Raw genomic sequence first — 23,463 nt, forward strand, 5'->3', positions numbered from 1 at the left:
AGATTTTAAAATTCCAAAAAAAATCCCTGTACATTTTACAGTCAGTTTTGGTATTAGTTTTATCTACATGCATAGTTGTGAGAGAAAGAAATCCCTATTACTTACTGTTGCTATGCAAAATGTATTAAAAAAAATCAGTGAAGAATGATTCGAAGGGCAGGGCCAGAACTAAAAAAAAAGTAACAAAAATCAAAAGTAAATGTGCTTTCAAATAAATCATAATGCTGAACTGGGGGACAAGAAAATTATAAGTCAGCGAGCATGAAAACTTATGTAATTGAAAACATGCCTCACTTGGTCTGAAAACTGCTTCGTAAACTGTCTTAACACATGTAGTGAAATCATTAACTTGTCAAACAGCACAAAAGAATAAAATATACTAAAAAAACTATAGCTCTTATAGTCTTGAATCTAACAAATTATCTTCCTTTCTGGAGTCTCAAAAAGAAAAAGAGTAATACCTATTCTACTCCATGAGTATTTTAAAGATCAAATGAAAGAATATATAGAAAGTTAAAAGAGAATATATTGGGGCTGGCCAAAAAGTTCGTTCGAGTTCTCCCATAACATCTTACGGAAAAACCCAAACGAACTTTTTGGCCAACCCAACATATGGAAGCACATTGGAAGCTATAAAGCATTATATATTGTCAGGTATTAAAATAGCCTGGCATTTATGCATTAATGGTTCTACAATATTAATAACAGAAATTTAATTTTTAGGTGTTTTGTACAGGGTACATGGAATGACCTTCAGTGTCTCTGAATTCTTTGAGTTTCTTCAGGTCAATTACTATCATATAATCGCTAATTCTACAATATTTAGTTTTATCATAGCTCACACAAAAATTCAACATTTTCACTGCTGAAACACTAATTCTACCTTTGTCATTCTAAATTATTTCCTTGAGATATTAGTTTCAAGAACAGTTTCATACACGATGTTGTGGCTAGAATGAAAATATTTCTCATAATACAGCCAACACATCATTATTCATATACTGAAGGTCCTGTGTTAGGGAAGAAAAAGGACACTTGAAATCAGATACATGATCTAAGTATATACTTTATCCTTTAGCTAACCAAATGTTCATTTCAATGGATAGCAGTATTTATTTATAAATACTGCATTAGCTAGTAAGTCAAGAAATGGTTATTCTGAATCAAAAATTACTATAATGCAGCTATATGAAAATGGCTCCATCCAAATGTTTTTGTGCAACAATAATCTCTATCCTTACTCTACATTCCCAATTCACCTCAATTATAAAAAATGCCCACTATATTCATTAGTTAATATTTGCATTTTTAAAGTTGATCTGTATTACTCTTTAAATCTGAGACAAGTTATTAAACTTATAGATTTGAATTAAGATTTCAGTCCTGCCCCAACAAGTCTCTAACATAAGAGGTTTAAGAGGTTTGCAATAATAAAAACAATGTGTGTGCCTGACACTTAAAGGTCTGTGTGTGTATCCTGTCTACTAAATCAATAAATTAAGTCAATGTGCTTATAAAATCCTAAAATACTGTGATTATGTATTGGGTTGGCCAAAAAGTTCGTTCTTATGGGAAAACCCGAATGAACTTTTTGGCCAACCCAATACATATACATGACAAAAATGAGCCCTTCATATTATTTTTGGTTGAATTTAATATACGTGTGTGATTTAGTAAGTAAATTTATTACATCCAGCTGAATAAATGAATGATACATGCACAATGAAATAGTTTCAAACATTTGGTATTCCATAGATCATGAAAATACCAAAGAAAAATTGCAATTAGGAAAGTTTGTAATCTGAGTATAAACAGCAAAATATTTTTTTAAATACTTTAAGTTTTACCACATTTTAATTTATTACCTTGGTTTGTTTGGGGCAAGCTGTCGACTTGGCCGCCTAATAGACTGGTTTTGTTGTATTTTCATTGAAGTTCTAGGAGATGACCGTGCAAAAGGGTCTGGAGCTGGAGGCTTTTTAGGTATCTTTTTCACTAACCGACTAACCCACTTCTGCTGCTCTTCTGTAGAATTTGCTAATAACAACAGATTCTTTGCCGATGAAATATCATAATACACTATAAAGAAATATTTGAAAAAGATTAATATGTTTAAAATGATCTGAACATAAATAATATTGATGGAGCAAGTAATTTACTATTTACCTTTGCAAGGTGCTATAATTTCCTCCTTTTTATCCATGTGATCTTTATGACATTTAATGTGACAGCGACGGCACTCTAAAGCAGGAGGAGGTTTAAACATATGCCACAATGGCTTCATACATGCCTCACAATTGGTTGGGAAATGATACAGAGTAGGAATAAATTCATGTCCCTTGTGGCAAATATAATTTGATTTTTCTCCCACCGGCTCCACTGGAAATTCTTGTTCCTTCTTACTTTCCCCTTCATTGGCATACAGGATCTATAAACACCAAAAAGAACAATGAATGATCTTCAAACATAGGTTATTTTTTATGTAATAATGATTTTATCGTTTGTAAATAAAATTAGCCTAAACTATTCAATGAGAAGAAAATGCATTTGATGTTCTAATGTTAGTAGGTTCAAATCAAGAGCTCAGATGAGAAAAGTCAGTAGCCAGTCACTTTGGTTCACATTTCAAAAGAATCAATCCTGTTCAAATGATGCCTCCTTATTTTCTCCATGTCATCTTCCTATGTTTCAGCAATTTTATCAGAATAGGCTAGCAAAAGGTAAATCTGCACTTGATTAGTGTTAGAAAGTTTTTCTGGGAGGGAATGTTCAAAACACCTGAAGAGATGTGGCAATTATATGAATTGAGGCTCTGTGATTCTCAAAATAGACAACTTGGTGATAACTGCAAATATAGCTTTAATTGAAAAGATTTGTATTTGGAGAGTTGAGGAAGAAAGGAAAAGAGGAAAGGATGTATAATATACTCCAAATAAACATTCTAAGCATTCAGAAAGTAAGCAGCCAACTTTCCCACAGTACACCAAGCACAACGGCTTTTACACAGAAGGAACTCGGTAATTGTTGGTTTGACTAATTTTAAAATGGAAGTAATAAAGGGGAGAATTTGTCTTCACCTTAAACTGGAAGTACAAGGGCTCCTGGGAGCAAAATTTAACTTCACAAACAACTTTTTTAACTTTCTAGAGAGCTGAGCATAAAACTAAAAACAGGAGAACATTCATGCTCAAAAAATATCATAACCAACCTTGAACAAAAGGATATAGCAAAGGCTGGAAATGTGATATAAACACACTACAGAGTTTAACAAGTAAAATGGAGAGAAGAATTAAGATGTATCTAAATAGCATAAGCATGAAAGTCACAAAGGAACAAACCACCTTTAAATGGGACTAAAATTGAAAGATAATCTGAAAAAGCCCCAAGAATAAAGAAATTTGTTATATCACGTCATGCTGAGAATGTATAAAGGTGAAAAAACAAAACAAACAAACCACAAAATAAAACGGTTTACCTGGAATATCCTTGGAATTTCTTTAGCATCTGCTCTATATACATCTGTCTGTGTAACTGGTCGGACATGAAATAACTTACTATAAAAGATTTTTAATAAAGGAGTTAAGTATTACCAAAGGATCAAATTATTTTAGTTATCCTATACTTATGTCAGAAATTAAAACTGACTACTTTGACCCTTGTTAGAAGGTCAGAGAATATCCTGTTCTATAAATTCAATCACTCCTTGCATTTTGAGAAATTTCCAGTAAGTCAGAAATTTTCTAATTAGTTTCAGAAAACAACATATTAAAGACCCATGAAATAAAGATGTTTTAGCCAACTCTATATCCCAGACTTTCGTCTGTATGAAGCAAAATAAGAAAATGTAACAGTATGCTAGCAGCTATACTATATGACTATATACATTGTACTATATGACTAATAAATTACACTAACTTGACGAAAAGGTCACGTTACTCTTAAACTTTAAAAGATAAAGTTCCTAAATATTCTAATAAAAATACTTACTCTATATCTAAAACCATGTAAGGATTAGATTGTTCTTTATCCTGTTCACTGTCATAGAAAAGGATCTTCTTACTACTTACAATCACATACTGTTAAAAAGAAAGAGGAAAGGAATTAATGATTAAAGTTAATATATCTTATTTATTTTTCTTTGAAAATAAATTCTAAATTAGCAATAAAAATCATAGAAAATATAAATTAAATATCTAAAAAGTTATCTTAATGTAGCCTTAAAAAAGTCTTCCTCAAAATAACAATAAATTTGTTTGTATACACTTTAAACAAGCAACTTGGGGGGGCGGGGGAGGAATAAGTTCAAATATTTTTTGGACTGATTTCGCTTCAAGATCCAATAGCATAAGTAACCTTATTGCTATGGTTTGGATGTTTATATTCCCCCAAATTCATATGTTAAATCCTAACACCTAATGGGATGGTATTAGGAAGAGGGGTCTTTGGAAGTTGATTAGGTCATGACACCAGAGCCCTCATGAATGGGATTAGTGCTGTTATAAAAGGGGTTCCAGAGAAATTCCTACACCTTCCACCATGAGGACAGAGCAAAAAGTCTGTAGCCTGGAAGAGGACCTTCACCAGAACCCAGCCATGCTGGCTGGCACCTTGATCTGAACTTCCAGCCTTCAGAACCATGAGAAATTAATTTCTGTTGTTGACAAGCTACTCAGTCTGTGGCATTTTTTTATAGCAGCCTAAGGCTAATAAGACACTTATCAAAAATGAACATAATATCGATAATCATAGTACCAGAGGAAAAGAAACAAATGGGACTTTCTGTCATATCCAGAGTTGTTTTCCCACTGAAACAACAAAAGCACCAAGGTCAACAGGCTTCTATTTTCCTGACACCAAAAACTATTTTATTATTAACAACATGGTAGTGATGAAAAGGTTTTTTTTCATCACTACATAAAGTATCTTACGTACATAAGATACATAAAATTATATTATTCCAAATCAGAAAGTGCAAACAAGTTTTATGTGTCTAAAAGTTCTAGTTATATATATCTTACAACTACAAAAGTGAAATGGCTGTAGCTAAACTAAAAGCAAAACAAAAGAACCATTTTCAAATACCTTTTTAACCCATCCAAACTTCTTAGTGTTGTTTCGCACAGGCAATGAAAGCCATCCTTCTAGTCTTGATTCTATAAATAAGCACAAGATATGAGAATAAATACAACAAGTCTCTTAAGAAAATGAGGAATTTAATAAACTTTTAATATGAAAGTCACAAATCAAATATGCCGTTCAGAATTTATCATTATACATCATCTAAAATATAATAATAATGCAGGATCAGTATAAGCAAGTTATATAATGCAAAACAAAATCCAGGTTATATCACACTGGAAATACATATCCTGTAGTTTATAACGTCAAATGCCCTGTTAATTAAATTCATGCATTTGCAAAGTTCCGCAGAAAAGTTGCAAAAAAGAAAAGCAGCTCTCTATTCTCACCAGTACACCTGTATTAGAATCCTCTATTTTTCCTTTGGAAGAAGGCCTAATTACAGGTATAGTGCACATCTTCTTTGAAGAGAAAACATTTTAAGTGAGTAATTACGTGTTCAGAGAAAATGGACTTTTAGAATGGCTATAATAAAATGAAATAAAATTGTGTAAATTACAGATCAAATACAGCTCATAAGCAGCAATAAACCAATAGATTCCTAAATTCCAAAATATTAAAATCAATAAGGTTCTAGTTCAACCAAGGAAACTCTTTGAACCCTTAGAATTTGTTCTAATGGTATTTGATCAGTTTATTATTTTAGTGAAATAAATAAGTGAAATAAGCATTTTTGGAGGTTATGCTAATAATAAAAGTGCCTATCACTTAACATCTAATATGTGTCTGAACTGTGCTAGACACTTTATATAAATCTTCTTTAACCCTCACAACAACCCCACAGAAGGTCACACGGGGACACGTCTCTGATTCCAAGGCTTATACTCTCTCTATCACATCAATAACCTTCCAGACTCCATGAACAGAAATGCTGTCATGATAAACAGCCATATTCTCAACTGTCTGGACATGGTCCTATGCCAATTCAAGGGACTAATCAGATGACCTCTAACAATATCGTTAAGACTGAAATCATTTTATTGCTGAGATCTGAAACAACTTCAGTATAATCACCTATGATTTATACTGATATATACCTGGGAAATGTGACGACAATGTAAATAAATATAGCTAGTTTACTTTGAATTCAACTAATAGATTAAATTTTACTTTACATTCAACTGCTTATACACAAGTTTCCTGTGGCATTTACTTTAAACGTTTTTTGTACTCACACTAACTTTGTGTTAAACATAACAGTTTATGGGTTTTCCATCTGGTTTCTTCACTTAAACTATAAATCTTTTCAGCACAAGGATCAGGTCAAATTGTCTTATGCTTTTTTTAAGGCCCAGCACAATGATGACACAAGGAAAACCTAAACACATCTTCTAAAACAGTCTACACGTGCTTTTTCTGTACTGTCATTCTTGATATGAAACTTCAGAAAGAATTTCTTCTTGGTTAAAAATGGAAGAAACAGACAGTGAAACCGTATGTTCTTAAATGATATAAAGTACTGCTCCATTTCTTGTAAGCTGAAAAAATAAATCTATCAATTGTAATAGCAATGCCATGTGAAAATACTTAAAAAAACAAATTCTTTGTTCATGCAGCAGTTTCTTTTTAACTGAGACTTGTTAACTGAGCAACTTGTTAGAGTTAGTGAATATTAGTTAATGTTACAACAATTTTTCAAAAGGACTAAAATTATGGGTAGTGGAAAAAAAACCCAGAGGCGAAAGACTTTCAGGATATCACCTGTACCATTAGGTTCCGATGAAATAGGTAAGTAAGGCACAGATTCTTCTTCTGAGTCAGAATCAGAGTCAAGAAGCATATGAGAACTGGAAGGCTTAGTGGCAATATTGAGAGAAGTAGAGGAACGCTGGTAGGTGAATGACATGGATTCCATAGTGTGTGACTGAGTGATATGAACTGAACACCCAACATAAAAGGAAGTAAGAATGCAGAAAGAAGTTAAGAAAAAATAAAATGAAAGCTTTAAAAGAGAGCTATGTACAATATATAAAGAGTTAATTTAAATAACTAAATATGTGAAATTTATAATTGTATTTTTTAATAAAAAATTTTGTGAAAAATAAATAAATAAAATAATTTAAATTGTCATTGGAACCTCCACTCTAAGGAGTAGGTTTTCCCTTAAAGAAATGACAAATATTTTTCCTCAAGAGCAAAGTCAGTCAATGTCTTAAAACAATCGATTTAATTTAAGACAAAAGTAAACATAAGGACTGGAAACAAATCTGTACCTGGAAACCCATCATCTGCTTCAGCATCCCCTGGTCCACTGCCTATACTGGAACTATCCAGACCAATATGCAAGGCCTGGAGCTGGGACCGCAACTGCTCAATGTCGCTGTCTTTACTGTCCAGTGTCATCTGTAGTTCAATTCGAATCTGACTCTCTTCAGCTATTTGCTACAAGAAATTAAATTACGTTAAATTAACTGGATGTTATACATCTTACAATTTTGCTTCCTAGTTCAATAATACAGTAGTCTCTCCTAGTCCAAGGTTTCACTTTCTGTGGTTTCAGTTATCCAAGGTCAACTGCAGTCTGAAAATATTAAATGGAAAATTCCGGAAATAAACAATTCATAAATTTTAAATTACATGCCATTTCTGAGTAGTGTGATGAAATCTCACATTGCTTGGCTCTGCTTGCCTGGGATGTTAATCATCCCTTTGTCCAGCTTATTCACACTGTATATGCTACCCACCCCCTTATAGTATAGGAAAAAATATAATACGTATAGAGTTCAGTACTATCTGTGGTTTCAGGTACCCACTGGGGGTCCTGGAACATATCTCCCTTGCATAAGGGGTGACTACTGTAATTATTAATAGAAATGCTCCATAAGCTATAAAATATATAGACATGAAAATAATTCTACTTCTTAAAAAGACGTCTTCAAAAAGTATTCTTACAGCCTGCATTTCATTCAGTTCTTTCTGATACTTGATCATCTGCTGAGTCAGTTTTTCACGTTCAGATTTAAGCTCCATATGTAGCTTTCTATTCTCCTTTTCTTTTCTCCGCACATCTGTGTCACTACCACGCTTGACAGGTTCTTTCCGATTCATGATCTCGGCCAACTTATTCACAGCCTTAAAAACATAAAGATAAGTATGTAAATAAATAAAATAAATGATGTTGATGATTTCTTGGTCATTCACCAACAGCAAGTTACAAAACCTTCCCTACACACAGGGCCACAAAGAAACACTTTCTATATTTAAAAATACACCCTCTTCATGACTCGTCATCCTTTTCCAACCAATACTCTATTATTTTTTCACTCTCATATTTTCTGAGAACTGTAATTTTAAATGTTTATAGGTTCACTCTAATGTCACCTTCTACCACTTTGGGTTTTTAGTTCCAAGAGAGACTTTTACGAGGCAGATCTTCTTTTATCCTAGAAGAGAGTTTTGCACTGGCATCACACTAAAATACAACATGTGTCCAACCACAGAGCAGAGCATCTTGGACCCCACAAGTATTCATGCTGTATATACAATCATGAGAGCTGAGAAAAGAATAGTTAATAATCATGGTGTCTTTTCAGAGTGACCCTTTTTTAGGCTGTCAGCAAATGGTCATTCTCTACCGTTTCTTAAAAGCAGAAAAATGTATCAGATTACAATAAAAAATTAGGATGGATTGTGATTCCATATGGAAAAATTAAGAAAAACTTTAATAAACACTGAACTCAACAATGTTAATCAAATCTAGCTTCTCCCAACCTGGTAAAAATCACATAATCCTGACTGTTCACAAATACTGATACAAGCAATGACTGCTACAGCCAATCTGTAATGTTAGAAGTAAAATGTAAAAAAGGTAAACTAAGAAAAATTTCAAAATCATATTTAGAGCATATTATACACACTTGAGTTTTGAGTGTTCTCTCTGTTAACAGTTGCTTCTCAAACTGTGCTTTAATAGCTGCAGCACTTATCTCTTCATCCTTCAACCGTGAAAGTTCTGAAACAGAAAAATGTAAAAATTATACTGATAATTCAGCAACTGACAAGCATTAGGCATATTGAAAATAAACGTTGTTCTTATTAGTACATACGTTCTTGGGCATCTTTCCATTTATTATTTAATTCTTCTTTCTCATTTGCAAGATTGGCAACATCACTAGTCAGTGTCCTATTAGTTTCTTCGAGCTAAGAAATGAAAGTAGAACAAAAATCATATCCTAATTTACAAAATGTTAAGTGTTAAAGCAGTACTTCAAAATGAAAATATCCTAGAATGTTGCTAAAACTCTTGTTTTTCTAAGTACATCTATCTCTACACTTCTTGCCTTTGTCCTACCTTACCAAACTTCACCCTTGATGAAAATTTTGCTAACCACACCGACTTCATATGCACCCCAGGAAGCCAAAAAATTGCCCTCTTTCAAAAATCCTTAGCAGTATTTTAAATGAAAAACAATTTAGTAAACTAAAAAAAGCAAATACTATAACAAAGCTCTGCATTCCATCATGCAGAATAAATTTTAAAACCATAATTTAATTTCTTACCAAACATTGCTTTAAAACAGAAAATAAAATTTTACTAAAGAAGTTGACATTCTTTGGTATTCACTTCCTATTCCTCTTCCTTCCTGAAGGATATTTTATTGTGAATTATATGTTCATCCTTCCCAACCATGACTGTATACTTTTATTACATATACGTGAAATAATATAATGCGGTTTTATGTGATTCTAAACTGTCCATAAATAGCATCATACTGCATTTATTTTTCTGTAACTGCTTTCACTCAACATTATATTAAGATTTAAATTGTTGACATATATAAAGACCTACTTAATTCATTTTAACTGATATAGTAGTTCTGTCTTCTACCACGTTTCATTTATCCATTCATTCATCTATTAATATAACATATGAATTTTTTGCTATTACAAACATCTATGCTGCTAGGAGTATTGTGTCCGAATTTCTCTCGCACATTTATCTTATTATGGACTTTCTCTGGATTGTATGAGTAAACATCTGCTCATATTTCTAGGTTTTCTCTTTTGGCCAATTTTTCCTTTGGATTATTTAACTTTTTCATATTGAATTGTAGGAGTTCCACTTATATTCTAGATACTAATCCCTTGTTCAATAAATACATTACAAATATCTTTTCCCTGTCATTTATTTGCTATCTTCTGGTATAAGTAAATTTTGTATTCCATTCTAATATTTAAAAATTATTATTTTTCATATTTAAAGTTCTTAAGATAGCTAGAATTTACCACTGTATATGGTAAATGATAACAAGAAACTAATTTTATTCCTTTCCACATAAAAATATAGTTATTCCAAAACCATTTATTAAATCTGTATCCTTTCCCATTGATTTGTATACTGCCACTGATACCGTATGCCAAGCTCCTGTATGTGTATGATGAATCTATTTCTGGCCCCCCTACTCATTTCCACTGAACAGGATTAAATATCCCTGTTCTAGTGCCAAACTTTTAAATAACTGTAGCATTTTAATAGGTCTGGATAATTGATAAGGCAAACTCAACTACTTGATATTTTACTTCTATTTGAAATTTTTCTTGCAATTTTTTCAACCTACATATGACTATCTATCTTCATGATTAAACTTCATGATTAGTTTTAAGGTTCTTTTAAACTAAGACTGGTTTAACAAGGGAAAAAAAAACTGTTTTCTTTTTGGTATTTCCCTTTCACTTTAGTCCTTTAACTCTGAATTTACCAACAGGTGAAGCCATTAGAAGTAGTTTTCTTTTGAGCCTCTCTCTGCCAAACACTGAGAAGCTGATGGTTCACTAGGTCAAATATTTTGTAGCCAGCATATACACTTTTTCATTTTAGATCTATGTTACTTTCTTAGTATTTCTAAGGAAGACTTATGATACAGTAATTTAATTAGAACCAAAAAAGAACCAAGCATTTTACTTACAGACGCAATTGTAGCATCTTTTTCAGTGAGTTCCTGTTTGTGTCTAGCCATCATCTCTTTGATCTCCAGCTCTTTCATGATTTTCTCTTTTTCCAAATCAGAATATTGTTCTTCAGCAATTGAGCGAGCCAGTTGCTCAGAATCTGCTTTGGTTAAGGTAATCTCCAGTTGAGCAGCCAAGGAGTCCCTACATTTTAGAGGGATAAAATTTTAATGTTCAATTTTTTACTACAAAGTCAAATTTTTGTCTAATTCACTTCATCAACAAAGTTTTATTTGGAGTATAGCAGGCACTGTTCTAGGAGTGGGGTTCATGGCTATGAACAAAAGAGACAAGGATCTTATCCTTACCTTTCATCCTGTAATTCCTGTTTCTTCTGCTGTAATTCTTTACAAAGTTTGGTCTTTTCTTCACATTCTTCTTTAAGTTCCCTAACCTGTGTTTTATAGAGGGTCTAAATAGCAAAATATAATAGAAATATGTATCATCATCATCATGAATATTATTTCTATATTCAAAAGCTATCCAGACAAAAAGTCCAGTTGAGCACATACAAATATGCTCATAAAACAGTAATGTTGAGCCCATGAGCAAATTAATAGTTTAAAGAGCTTTTCTATTTTCTGGTAATCAACCAATTAACTGATAAAAGTTCAGCTAATAATTTAGAAGCGTGATTTTCAACTGGATATCACAGTGAGATTTCTCATTAAATGACACAGATTGATAGGATGAAGAGGCAAAAAAAAAAATTACTAATTTAGACAAGAAAATTTTGTTGGCTTAAAATCAGTGAAACAGAGGTGACAGTTACTACTTCATATTTTAAAACTGATCTCAAAAAAGTACAAATGTTAAAATGACAATTTTCTTTCTTTCATTATGAAAATATATTCTTCCTCAAAAATCAATGCTTTTATTAAGCAACTTCATAGGGTATGAATATGTGCTTAGAACCATGTTTTTAGCAATGACAATGGATTTCTGTTAAACTATCTACAGTCTCTTGCCCAGGTGTTCCTTTTGTATGTGTGTGGTACAAAACATTCATACAAAATTCTGTCTGGGGTTTGCTATAAGAATCTATTCTAAAGACAAGATCAGTCTCCTGGTTTTGCAGCAAAAATTTTTTACAAATTCTACAAATACAAGAATTTTCAAAGTAACACATCTGGAACTTACTGAGAAATACTGCTCTGCCTCAAGCTGATCTTGGAGCTCTTTCATTTGCCCATCTGCATCTTGACGTTCTCTGTGGGGACATTGAATCAAAGGTTTAAATAAGTTAGACACATATTATGCCAGCAACTCTTAAAATGTGGTCTAGGAAACCCGTGGGAGTACTGAGACCCTTTCAGAGAATTCATGAGGTAAAATTATTTTCATAATACTAAGAATCATTGCTATTTTTAAAACTTTAATTATCTCAGTGTATATGGGCTTTTCTCGAGGCTGTATGACATATGATGATTTTATCACTCCAACAGCTAATGGAATGTGTGCTTGTATGCTCCTGTGTTTTAAAATTTTCTCAGTTTCAATTTCTAACACAAAAAATAACTTTAGATATAACTCACATGAACAATAACTCTTTGGGATCCTCAAAAATTTTTAAGAGTATAAAGGGATTCTGAGACCAAACAGTGCTATATTAAACCAATAACACTAAATTACATATTCTCAGGCATGCATTTGTCATCAGCCCTTTATGCCAACCAAGTAGCAGAATTAAAAGAGCACCTGAAAATTGATTATCTTAGAATGAGTGAAGAAATGACTGGGAGGGGGCCTGCAAAGAGGTAAAGAGTATAGGTTTTTATATCTAAATGTAAATGGTAACTGCACAGATTTGAACACTTTGTAAAAATTACTGAGTTCTACACTTACCATTTGTTTACTTTTTCTGTACATATTTTAATCTTCAATAAAGAAAAAAATTAAATAAAAAATGAGCCTAACAATGCATTTAAGAGGTTGGGGTGAAATAAGTTAAAGTCTAGGCTTATTAACAAAATATATATATTACAGTTATTCCAAGTCAAAGCTAAGGGGAAAAAAGTAAAGTTAGAGAACAACACAACATATGATACAATTAAAAAAACAAAAAACACAAAATAAAATCTACAAAAAACTCAACCCTATAAATATGGTATACATGTACAGGTACAGGCACAGAAAAGGGTGTGGAAGGATTTTTCAAATAACAGACTGTTAAGATATATTACCTCTGTAGAGATTAACTATGTCTGCATTCATAAAGGAGACTTTATATTGTTTTCGCTTTATCTTTTAATATAGTTCTGAATATTTTATAGTGAGAAAATATTTTACTACCACTTAGACATTTAAAAAATATATGTATACAGCTGGACTTCCCCGGCGGTCCAGTGGTTAAGACTCCACGCTCCCACTGCAGGAGCCATGGGTTTGATCACTGGTTGGGGAACTAAGATCCCACATGCTGCAGGGCCAAAAAAATAAAATAAAATAAAAATGTAGATAGCAAGAAAAAACTCAGAGATTAAATGATTTAATCACACCATCTTCAATTTAATATTACTTAGGACTTTCATCCTTATTTGCATTTAATATAATTTGGTCACTTTGTTTACTTACTTGGCCCTTCAACTTCTGGGTAGAAAGGAAATTATCACTCAATGTCACTTAATTGTGTAAATTCTCTATTTTATTATTGATGAGTGTATTATTAAAGAATCATGATTTTTATTTCTCTGAGCAGAAAATGTGAAAGATACTAATTAATAACATATGAAAGAACAAGTTTTAAAAATTTAAAATCATCATCACCAGCTAAGCCCACGTGCAGCAAACCCCAGTGTAATTTTGAAGAGCTACCATTCATTACATGTAACTTTTAAAGCTCAACATTCATTAGGTATTTAAGAAAAAATATTTTTCAGAAAGTAACCACATAATATGCACATGGTTACAATTAGATAGTACAGACTAGCACAGAAAAAATTCTAAGTCTCCTATCCATATCCATCCATGGGCTAACCCTATTCCCCTAGAGAAAATCACTTTGTTTCATTTCTGTGTATTGTTCTTTTGGTGGTTACTGCCACATCTCAGCTTATTTCTTGACATACATTTTAATTATTTACCAATTCCCTGCTGCCAGATGTGAGAATTTAGCTCTTACCATCCCTAACCTCTCCCCAACCCCAGGCTTTCCTCAAATGCCTAGTGATGAGTAACCAGGAGGCATCAGAAATTTTAATCTCTGGGTACAGAGGAGGGGTTTTCTAAATAGCAAACTTCAGTTTAAAATGAGAGGCTTAGGAAGTCAGTCATAAACAGGAAGACCACTAAATGCCAGAATGAGAAAGGCTTTTCTCTGAGCTGCTGACCCCATACTAGCTGTTGTAATTATCCACAGAGGGTATGCCCCATTTCTTCAGAGGGAATGCTCTGTAGGAACCCTAGTGGCGGCAATGCCTGACACAGACATTTCTGCAAGGGGTAGTGGCAGAGTATGATCAGCAGATTGCTCCATTTATAACATCACATCTTACTCCAGCCCTCCAAGGTATTTGCTTTGAATAATGAAACATTTTTCTTCTTCACCTATATCCCACTTCATATATACTCCTGGCTGTTGCTTCTGCTGCTCTACTTCATTAGGCAGAAGGTTTCCACCCACCTGCCACTATCTCATTAACTAAAGTAATTTCCTGTCCTCCAATCCACTGGAATGACATGATGTGGGTTTACACATTAAAAAAATTCCTCTACTAGAGTTTTACTGGAATCTTGGAAGGAAGAAAAGAAGTCTATGTTGGCCATTTTCAAGTGCAAGGCTACATAGCACTTCATATGTAAATTCTCATTGCATATATATATATTTAACTTTGTATTCCAATTATTTATGTACTTGCCTTACCTCTTCCTAAGGAATAACTTCTGATAAAACGCTAGTAAGCTTAAGGGTAGGAAATACATCTGACTCATCTTTGAATCTCCCATAGTGGTTATCAGTGCCTTACACATGATAGATATGCATTCATTCATGCAACACTTACTGACAATGTCTTATGTGCAAGAAATTAATCAAGGGTTGGAGATAGCAAAATATAAGTGTTTTTTTTTTGTTTTTTTGTTTTTTGTCATTCAATGAATTTATACTCTGTTAGGTAATTAAGACAGCAGATGTGGGTATCTTTGGCCAGGAGGGGTTAGGAACTGAGGGATTAAGAAACAATAGAGCCAAGTGCACTTATGAAGAAAATAATAGGCATATATACTAAGTATCATAAATTAGGTATAAACAAAGAGTAATTAGAACAGGAGAAGAAACACAATCTAGATATTTAACTAGCCTTTGTATTCATATAAACATTGCTGTTAGAATAAATACTATGGAGAATAGCTGTGCAGTCAAATAGTTTTAAAGACTATGTTCCCTAGAACTGAGGATCCACAGTTTATGCTCTTGACCAAAGCCAGGCAAATGAGTTCCATCTCAGGACTTAGAGATCCAGAAAAGCCAAATCAGGGTCGCTCCACATAAATGAAGCTATAAGACATATCTCTAGAGTTTGTCCTTCTTGAAGGACCAAGTTTTCTGTTAAATAAAAAAATGAGAGAGAAGAATAAAGCTAACACACAAAGGAAAAAGCAAGAACAAAAAAATATTGGACAAAGATGCCTGAATACTGTTCAAGTTTCTAGTTCCAATTTTTAAAAGTTAAAATCTCATGAAGTTTAAGAATCTAGGTTTACCTAGGCAATAGATCAGCAAAAAGAACAAACTCTTTTTGACCATCCTTTCCTAGGAGGTGTCAATATTTGAATATTTGACCATCCTTTCCTAAGTAGTGTCAATCTTGCTGACCTGTCACAGGTATGTAAAAAGCAGGCAATTAGCAAAAGTGATAGGAACAAAGTAATAGTCCTATAGTAGACATACTAGTAATAGTAACAGTAACAGTTGTAGTAATAATGGTCCCTACCATTTACTGTGTGCTAGATGCTGTAAATAAGTCATTGTTATCCTTTACAACAGTGATCCCCAACCTTTTTGCCACCAGGAACTGGTTTCGTGGAAGACAATTTTTCCACGGACCAGGGTGGGGTGGGGGGATGGTTCAGGCGGTAATGCCAGCGATGGGGGGCGATGGGGGGTGATGGGCAGCGGCAGACGAAGCTTCGCTCACTCGCTCCTGCCGCTCACCTCCTGCTGTGCGGCCCGGTTCCTAACAGGCTGTGGACTGGTACCAGTCCATGGCCTGGGGGTTGGGGACCCCTGCTTTACAAGATCCCTAACAAGGAAGCTATTACTGCCCCCCTTTTGTAGGTGTGACAAAAGGTTCAGAGAGGTTAAAATATTTTGCCCAAAGTTGATCAGCTAGTAAGTAGTGGAAATGGGATTCACACCTTGATCTGTCTGGCTCCAAAGCTTATTTTCTTTTCACTCTGCCTCCTATCAAATAACTGGAATCCAATATGACCTTTGGTCATGATTGGGAAGAACTAATTATACTACTAATGACTGAATGGGGTAAATTTTAACAGTATATTACTGTATACTTTAAAAGTATTTTACCAATGTTTTCTATTTTCTAAGTAAATTAAATATAGCACTAGAGTGTATCCTAAAAACTGATTTAAAAATTTATATGGTGTTTGCTTAACAGTCAAACATTTCCAAGTCCCAGAAACTAAAGAAACAAACAAAAAGCACTTATGCTTGAGAGACAGTCCTGAGGAAAAATACTAAGAGCACGGAGTACAAATACCAGACATTTTCTTCTTCTTCAACACCAACACTCTATATATTATATCATAAGGTGGCAGTAGTAAAAAAACTGTCAGGGAAGCAAATAAAATCTTTTTGAAGGACAACAGTGGCACTTAACACATTACTTAAAACAGAAAGAAAGAGAAAATGTGGTCAAGAAAATAAAAGGGTCAAAAGAAAATCCCGAGATAAATCAAAATTAAGATAATTTACATGTGGATAGTTGTGCATATTAATAAATTTTGTCTCAAACAATTAACTTACTTTCGAAGTTCAGCATTCTGTTTTTCCAAGCTCATTTTCATTTCTAGGAGATGATTATTCTCTTGTTTCAACTGCTTTTCTGACATTTTTAGTGTGTTAACTTGCTGTGTTTGCATCTTCAAGTCATTTTGTGTAAGGCAGCGCTTCTGAGTTTCCTGCTCTATTTTTAATGTCAAGTTTCTAACCTAAAAAATAGTGTTATTGGTATGTAAGTAAATTATTTTGACTTTCTTATCAATGAAGCTGGCAGTAAATATGATGATGTAAAATAGGTTTTTCCCCTTAAACAGTTAATTCACTTCAAAATAAAATATTTCTTGGATTTTCCATAATGACATATTTTTAAAATAAAATGTGGTCTTTAAAAAATTTTTAATCATGATTCATTTAGTATATCATCCAAATTCGGTAAAATTGAAAGATTATGGAATATTATTTTAAAGAAAAAATTTTAAATTATAAAATCATCACTGAACCTTTATAAATAAACCTAGTTTACTATTAATTCATTAAATCGTTTACTATTATTTATTAGTAAACTTCACACTTACATCCTCATTTAGCACATCTTTCTGTTTGAGGAGTTCGTTTATTTTCTGCTGTGACTGTTTGAGGTCACAGTCTAATATAGAGCATCTTTTCTCAGCCTCCAGCAACAAGTTCTCTACTTTCTGTTTTAAAGTTCTTTCCTCCAAGAGCTTTTTCTCCATTTCTATTGCCAGAAAAATGGACATAATCATGAATCAAACAAAAGGAGCATAACAAATACATGACACAGTTCTAATAAAAATTACAGTAAATGATGCTGCCTTAATAATTTTTTAAATTTCCAGTTTAATATTTTCATCTCTCCTCTTAATATAATTGAATGTCAACAATTTCATGCTTGAAAATTAGGTGTTTCATTTGCAGGGTATAAAATTCTACCACACTCCACAATATTACATCCATTTTAATGAAAGCAAAATAATTCTGCCTTTACTTAATGTTTCTAAAAGACATGTACATCTTTTTAAATAAAGATTTATTTTTCTGCTACTCTGTGCTTCTCAGTGTTACTCTTCTTGCCTAAAAACATTAAGCAAGATCCTAATCATTATAGAGGTAGATCCTATGACCTCAATGGCTCTTTCTATATTAGCATATTACTATGCAGAAGATGAAAATTATGTTTTAGGGAGTTGGCAGAGAACAGGACTCTAGAACCAAACTTCCTGAGTTTAAATCCTGGTTCTGACACTTCCTAATTATTTGACTAGCCAACTTAATTAACCTCTCTGAGGCTCAGTTTCCTTATCTCTAGAATGGTGACAATAGCACCTACAACCATAGGGATTTTGCAAAGATTTTGCATTAGCACATGTGTAGTACTTAAATGCTGCCTGGCACATGGCAAGCACTTGATAAGTGCTCACACAGGAGAATTTTCAATGACCTAAGAAAATGTTCACAATATTTTTTAAAAGGAAAAAAACCAAAACAGTAGAGAAAATTGAGAAAATATACAAAATATCATCCTGATTTAGTAGCATTCTGCTTAATCTTTACTTTTTATTTTCCTCTATTTTCTAAATGATTTGCAACAAACTTTTAATTTGTTTTATTAATCAGAAAAGACTTCTAAAGACGTTTTTTCAGTCTCAAAGTGAAGAGCAGACAAAGTTTATGTCTAATCAAGTGATTTCATAGTAACTGCAAGTTATTACATGTAAAGGATTACTGATGTACTGATTAGAAAATCTGTTCAAATTCAATAGATTCTTCTGCTCCTTCATACCTAATGTTCAACCTCTAATTATCATTTATTAGAGTTATATTGGGTAAAAATTAAACCTTATGAATTTTCAGTTTTTAATGAACTGCCTTCAAAAGTGTAGAAAAATGAAACCATTTTTCACATACTACTAAAAATAGCTAGCATTTCTAAGCACTTTTCAGGTATCATTATACTTGGTTTTCACAACAACCTAATACAGTAATTGTCCCTTTACAGGAAACAAGGCACAAAAAGGATAAGTAACTAGAGAAAGTCACACAACTAGTAATTCATTGCTAAGCCATATTCTTAAACAAAGAATGCAATGCAATGGCATGCATTGGAAAAGACCAAAGGCTTTATACCAGATATACCATCTATAAAATTTAAGTTTTGTGTATTCATACAAAATATGAAAGTCATCTGTACCTTATGTTACAGCTGTAAAAAGGAATTTTAAAAAATGAGTTACATGCTAAATTGGTTTATTTTCAACACTTCAGAGAATAATCTATAAACAAATGTACTCATTTTAAAAACTAATCACCCTAATGTGGGCACAGAGAATAGAAAGAGGCATGAGTGAACTCACTGAGGTGAGGAAAATAAAGATTCTGTATCTTATTTTGGGTAGTGATTATATGTATGTATTACAAATGTGAAAAATGTTTGTATTTTATTGCATCTAAATTATGACCTCAAAAGAAATTCAACTTTGTCTTTTTAGGCCATGGACAGGGAAACATGGCGCACTAACTTTCTTGTTAGATATTTCTAAATAAAGCACTCATTTCATTTTATATCATCTAGAATCAATGCCTTAAACCAAACTGTTTAAAAAAAAAAATCTCCAATTTTAATTACATTCAATAATTTAAAGGCTATTTTTTGCTAAGTTATTAATAAATGTTATGCTTTAATATGAAGTGAAATTTCTTTTTAAGAGTTTTATAAATCTTTGACAAGAATACTTTACTGATTTCCTTTGGAATTTCAAATCCATCATATATGAACAGTCAGTCTGGAAAACAAGAAATTATCTAAAAGACAATTAATTCCAAGATACGGGCTTGGTTTGTGGAAAAGTTCACTTTGTTATCTTACCCTATACTCATTAGTATTGTGTGCCTTTGACCAAATCTAGCTAGTATATTTATCATGTCAGATTTCAAAATATTCAGTGAACTTATATTCTATAAACTCGCAAGACTTTTGTAACACAAGCTGGTGAAATGTCAAACTAAATATTATAAAAAGAGCATATCCCCCAAATCTGAATAGATGTATCTAGAGCTTCACACTCTGTATGCCTGTCACTGTTGATAGCACTGAACTATTAATTTCTCTCTGATCTAGAAATTCGGTTGAGTAATTCTGTGTTGGGGGCTTACTACCTTAGAAATGGATGCTGCCTTCAAGGAAAAACATATGTGTAAAGCTTTCCTAATACTTTTTAAAATATTTTTCAAAATCAGAGTTGAATACAGAATCAATTCCGTAAAATGCTGCTGAAAACCTTCTTATGAAAATGCGTACCTTTCATGGCTTCCGATTTAGCTTCTTCAATGGATTCATAAATCTTATTTTTATCTGCCAGCCGTGCTTTTGTAGCCTTATGTTCAGCCTCTTCTTGTTCTAGGCTCTGCTGTATAACTTTTAGTTGGTATGTCATATCTATTTCCATGTTGTTCTTCTCCTATTAAAGATTTTAAATGGCAGCTATCAACAAAAAAGACTGGCTTGCAATTTCAAAAACGTAGAGTCTTTTTTTTACAGGCTTACTAATAATGTTCAACATGTTCCCTCCGATCTTCAAACTTCTTGTAAAAGTAATCTATGCACTCTACCTGTTCACTTCCCTCTGTACCCATCTCCCACATCGCCACTATACTGTTTTGAGATCTTCATTGAGATTGCTTGAGCTCAATAAAGTGACAAATGATATCTCAGTATCAAATTCAACAGACATTTATAGTCTTTATTTCATTTGAACTCACTGTTGCCCTTGAAACTATTTCCTTGACATACCTGACACTGAACTCACTTGGCTCTCCCCATCCTGCTCTCATCTTTTCTGTTGCATGTGAAGTTTTCTCCCAGCTGCCCCTTAAATGTTGGGTGTTCTCTGGAGTAGTGTTCTTTAGCCATAATGCTTCTCCTCTTCCTATATTATCACTTCTCAAACTTTTAAAACATACCTAATGCTTCCCTTTGCTATATCTAAAAAAAAAAAAAAAAAAAAAAAAAGAAATCTCAGGATCCTCTACTATTCACCCTTATTTTCCACCTAGGAGACTTGTTTTAAGTTGAGAATCTTTAATAGAAGTCAGTCTATTTTTGATATATCCTCAAAAGATTTTCTAATTCTTTGTTTTCTATAATTTATATTGTAAATATAGGTATTTCTTTTGTTTTTCAAGAATAAAAATGATTTTTTTCAAACTACACAATCCACCAACAGACTAATTTACTCTGCTCTGAAAAACCAATGCTCTAAGCAATCTCTTTGCAGATGGGCTCTTCCAGTCACATGGTTTGAGTTACTTCTATATCGATGACTCTCAAATATTTCTAGCTGCTACTACCATAGCTTACTTCTTTGTAGACATCCTAATTTGGCTGTCTCACAGGCATCTCAACTTAGGACTAAAATTGATTTATCACTGTCTCCTTTAAAACAGCTATGTTTCCTTTATTCTTTATTAATTAATGGTACCACTATAGATTTCGTCACAAACTAGGAACCCAGAACTCGTTCTTGAGTACTATTCACACGCCATATCTAATCAATCACTAAGTGTTCCCAAATATTCCTCCTCCAAATATTTCTCATATTCATCCTTATTTTCCATCCTTTGAACTACTGTACTAGTTAAGTCTCCATTATCTAGGTTACTGAAAAAGCCTCTGACTAATCTACCTGCGTCATCATGTCCTCCTCAAACCTAGTTTCCACATGGTACATAATGATCTATCTTAAATGTTCCTCTAATAAAATCATCCACTTCAGTGGCTAGTCCATTACTTAGAGCAACTAAGTGTTGTTAACAGAGTATTCAACATCTTGCATGGCCTGGCTCATGCCTGGCTCTGTAGCCTCACTCAGGCCAGTGAATTCATCACACTTTAACATTAGGTTTTCAGGCCAGTTTTAGCCTGACGTCTATTTTTGTAAAATTTCATTAGATCATAGCCATGCCCATTCCCTTTACTGCAGCAGAGACCATATGGCCTGCAAAGTCTAAAGTATTTACTGTCTTTCCCTTAAAAAATTAAAATTTGTTGACCCCTGCTCTTTACTCCAGAAATACTGAATCATTTGCATTTAAATAAACTGACTATGACTTTTTTATTTTCTATCCTCTGTGCCTTATGCCCATGCTGTCCTCCCCAACTTTACCCTGTCAACCAATCCTGCCCTGTCAGATTAGGGATTCATTCTGTGCACCCAATATACCCTGCTCATACCTCTATCATTCTACTTACCACACTGCATTAGAATTATCTGTGTACTTTATTATTACTTTAAAAATTACCCATTAGACTGTGAGATTGTTAAGGGGAAGAACTGCATCCTGATATTTCTACCACATGATACATTAAATACTTAAGTGAATGAAAATAAAATATTAACTGCACAGAGCCTAAAAATTATCCCTGGTTTATAGTACTTTTTGATAAACTTCTAAATGAAAAGTCACGATAACTTTATGTCATTTTAAAGACATATTGTAAGATGGGCTTCCCTGGTGGCGCAGCGGTTAAGAATCCACCTGCCAATGCAGGGGACACGGGTTCAATCCCTGGTCTAGGAAGATCCCACATGCCGCAGAGCAACTAAGCCCACGAGCCACAACTACTGAGCCTGCGCTCTAGAGCCCATGAGCCACGACTACTGAAGCAAGCGTGCCTAGAGCCTGTGCTTCACAACAAGAGAAGCCACTGCAATGAGAAGCCCGCTCACCACAACAAAGAGTAGCCCCCCGCATGCAGCAACAAAGACCCAATGCAGCCAAAAATAAATAAATAAATTTATTTTTTTTAAAAAAAGATATATTGTAAGTCAAAATTTGCATTTTCCTTGGATGCCCAGGAAGAAGCATCCTCATTATACACCCCAAGAGACTCTCCCTTCATAAGCATCTAACATCTAAGGGCTGCTTGTAGTGTTATGGTATGCCTTAAAATACACATCCCTAATCTACATAACCAAGTGTGAATATAAGAAAGTACATGAGTGTTGGAAATATTTCAGTTACTAATTTTCCTTATTTTAAAATAAGTTTTTCAACCCGAAACTGTCTAGTCATTTACTTACACAAACGTAAAACTTAACATGTTTTACCTTTTCCAAATCAGTAAATCTCTCCTGTAGTTGTCTCTTCTCAATCTCTACTTTTGCTAATAAGATTTTGCCATTCTTTAAATCTTCTTCTAGGCCAGATATTCTACCTAAAATTGAAACATTTTTAAAAACAATAAACTCATATAGTATACATATTAAACTTAGAGTAAAAAATCTGGAATTCACCTCATTCTTTAAAGTTGTTATAAGCAGAACTTTTATAATTGTTGGTGTAGTTCTTTAGAGTTAATTCAACTGGAATCCAATCTACCACCTTTAGAAGTGGTTTGT

General features: G+C 33.2%; 1 protein-coding gene across 1 annotated transcript in view; it reads right to left on the minus strand.

The window, feature by feature from the left end:
- The window catches only part of ROCK2 (Rho associated coiled-coil containing protein kinase 2), a 137,016-nt gene that overhangs the window by 7,206 nt on the left and 106,347 nt on the right, over positions 1-23,463 (minus strand). The window contains exons 17-32 of the mRNA XM_082852339.1: positions 23,173-23,279; positions 20,364-20,523; positions 17,623-17,783; positions 17,072-17,256; positions 12,229-12,298; positions 11,397-11,500; positions 11,046-11,232; positions 9,186-9,279; positions 8,997-9,091; positions 8,032-8,211; positions 7,353-7,521; positions 5,083-5,153; positions 3,988-4,076; positions 3,476-3,554; positions 2,167-2,428; positions 1,866-2,079 (exon numbers count right to left, since the gene is read on the minus strand). Of these exons, the coding sequence (XP_082708465.1) occupies positions 1,866-2,079; positions 2,167-2,428; positions 3,476-3,554; positions 3,988-4,076; positions 5,083-5,153; positions 7,353-7,521; positions 8,032-8,211; positions 8,997-9,091; positions 9,186-9,279; positions 11,046-11,232; positions 11,397-11,500; positions 12,229-12,298; positions 17,072-17,256; positions 17,623-17,783; positions 20,364-20,523; positions 23,173-23,279 (2,227 nt within the window). The remainder of the gene's footprint in view (positions 1-1,865; positions 2,080-2,166; positions 2,429-3,475; positions 3,555-3,987; positions 4,077-5,082; positions 5,154-7,352; positions 7,522-8,031; positions 8,212-8,996; positions 9,092-9,185; positions 9,280-11,045; positions 11,233-11,396; positions 11,501-12,228; positions 12,299-17,071; positions 17,257-17,622; positions 17,784-20,363; positions 20,524-23,172; positions 23,280-23,463) is intronic.

Source organism: Leucopleurus acutus (genome assembly GCF_964270905.1).
Source record: "Leucopleurus acutus genome assembly, chromosome: 12".
Lineage (NCBI taxonomy): Eukaryota > Metazoa > Chordata > Mammalia > Artiodactyla > Delphinidae > Leucopleurus > Leucopleurus acutus.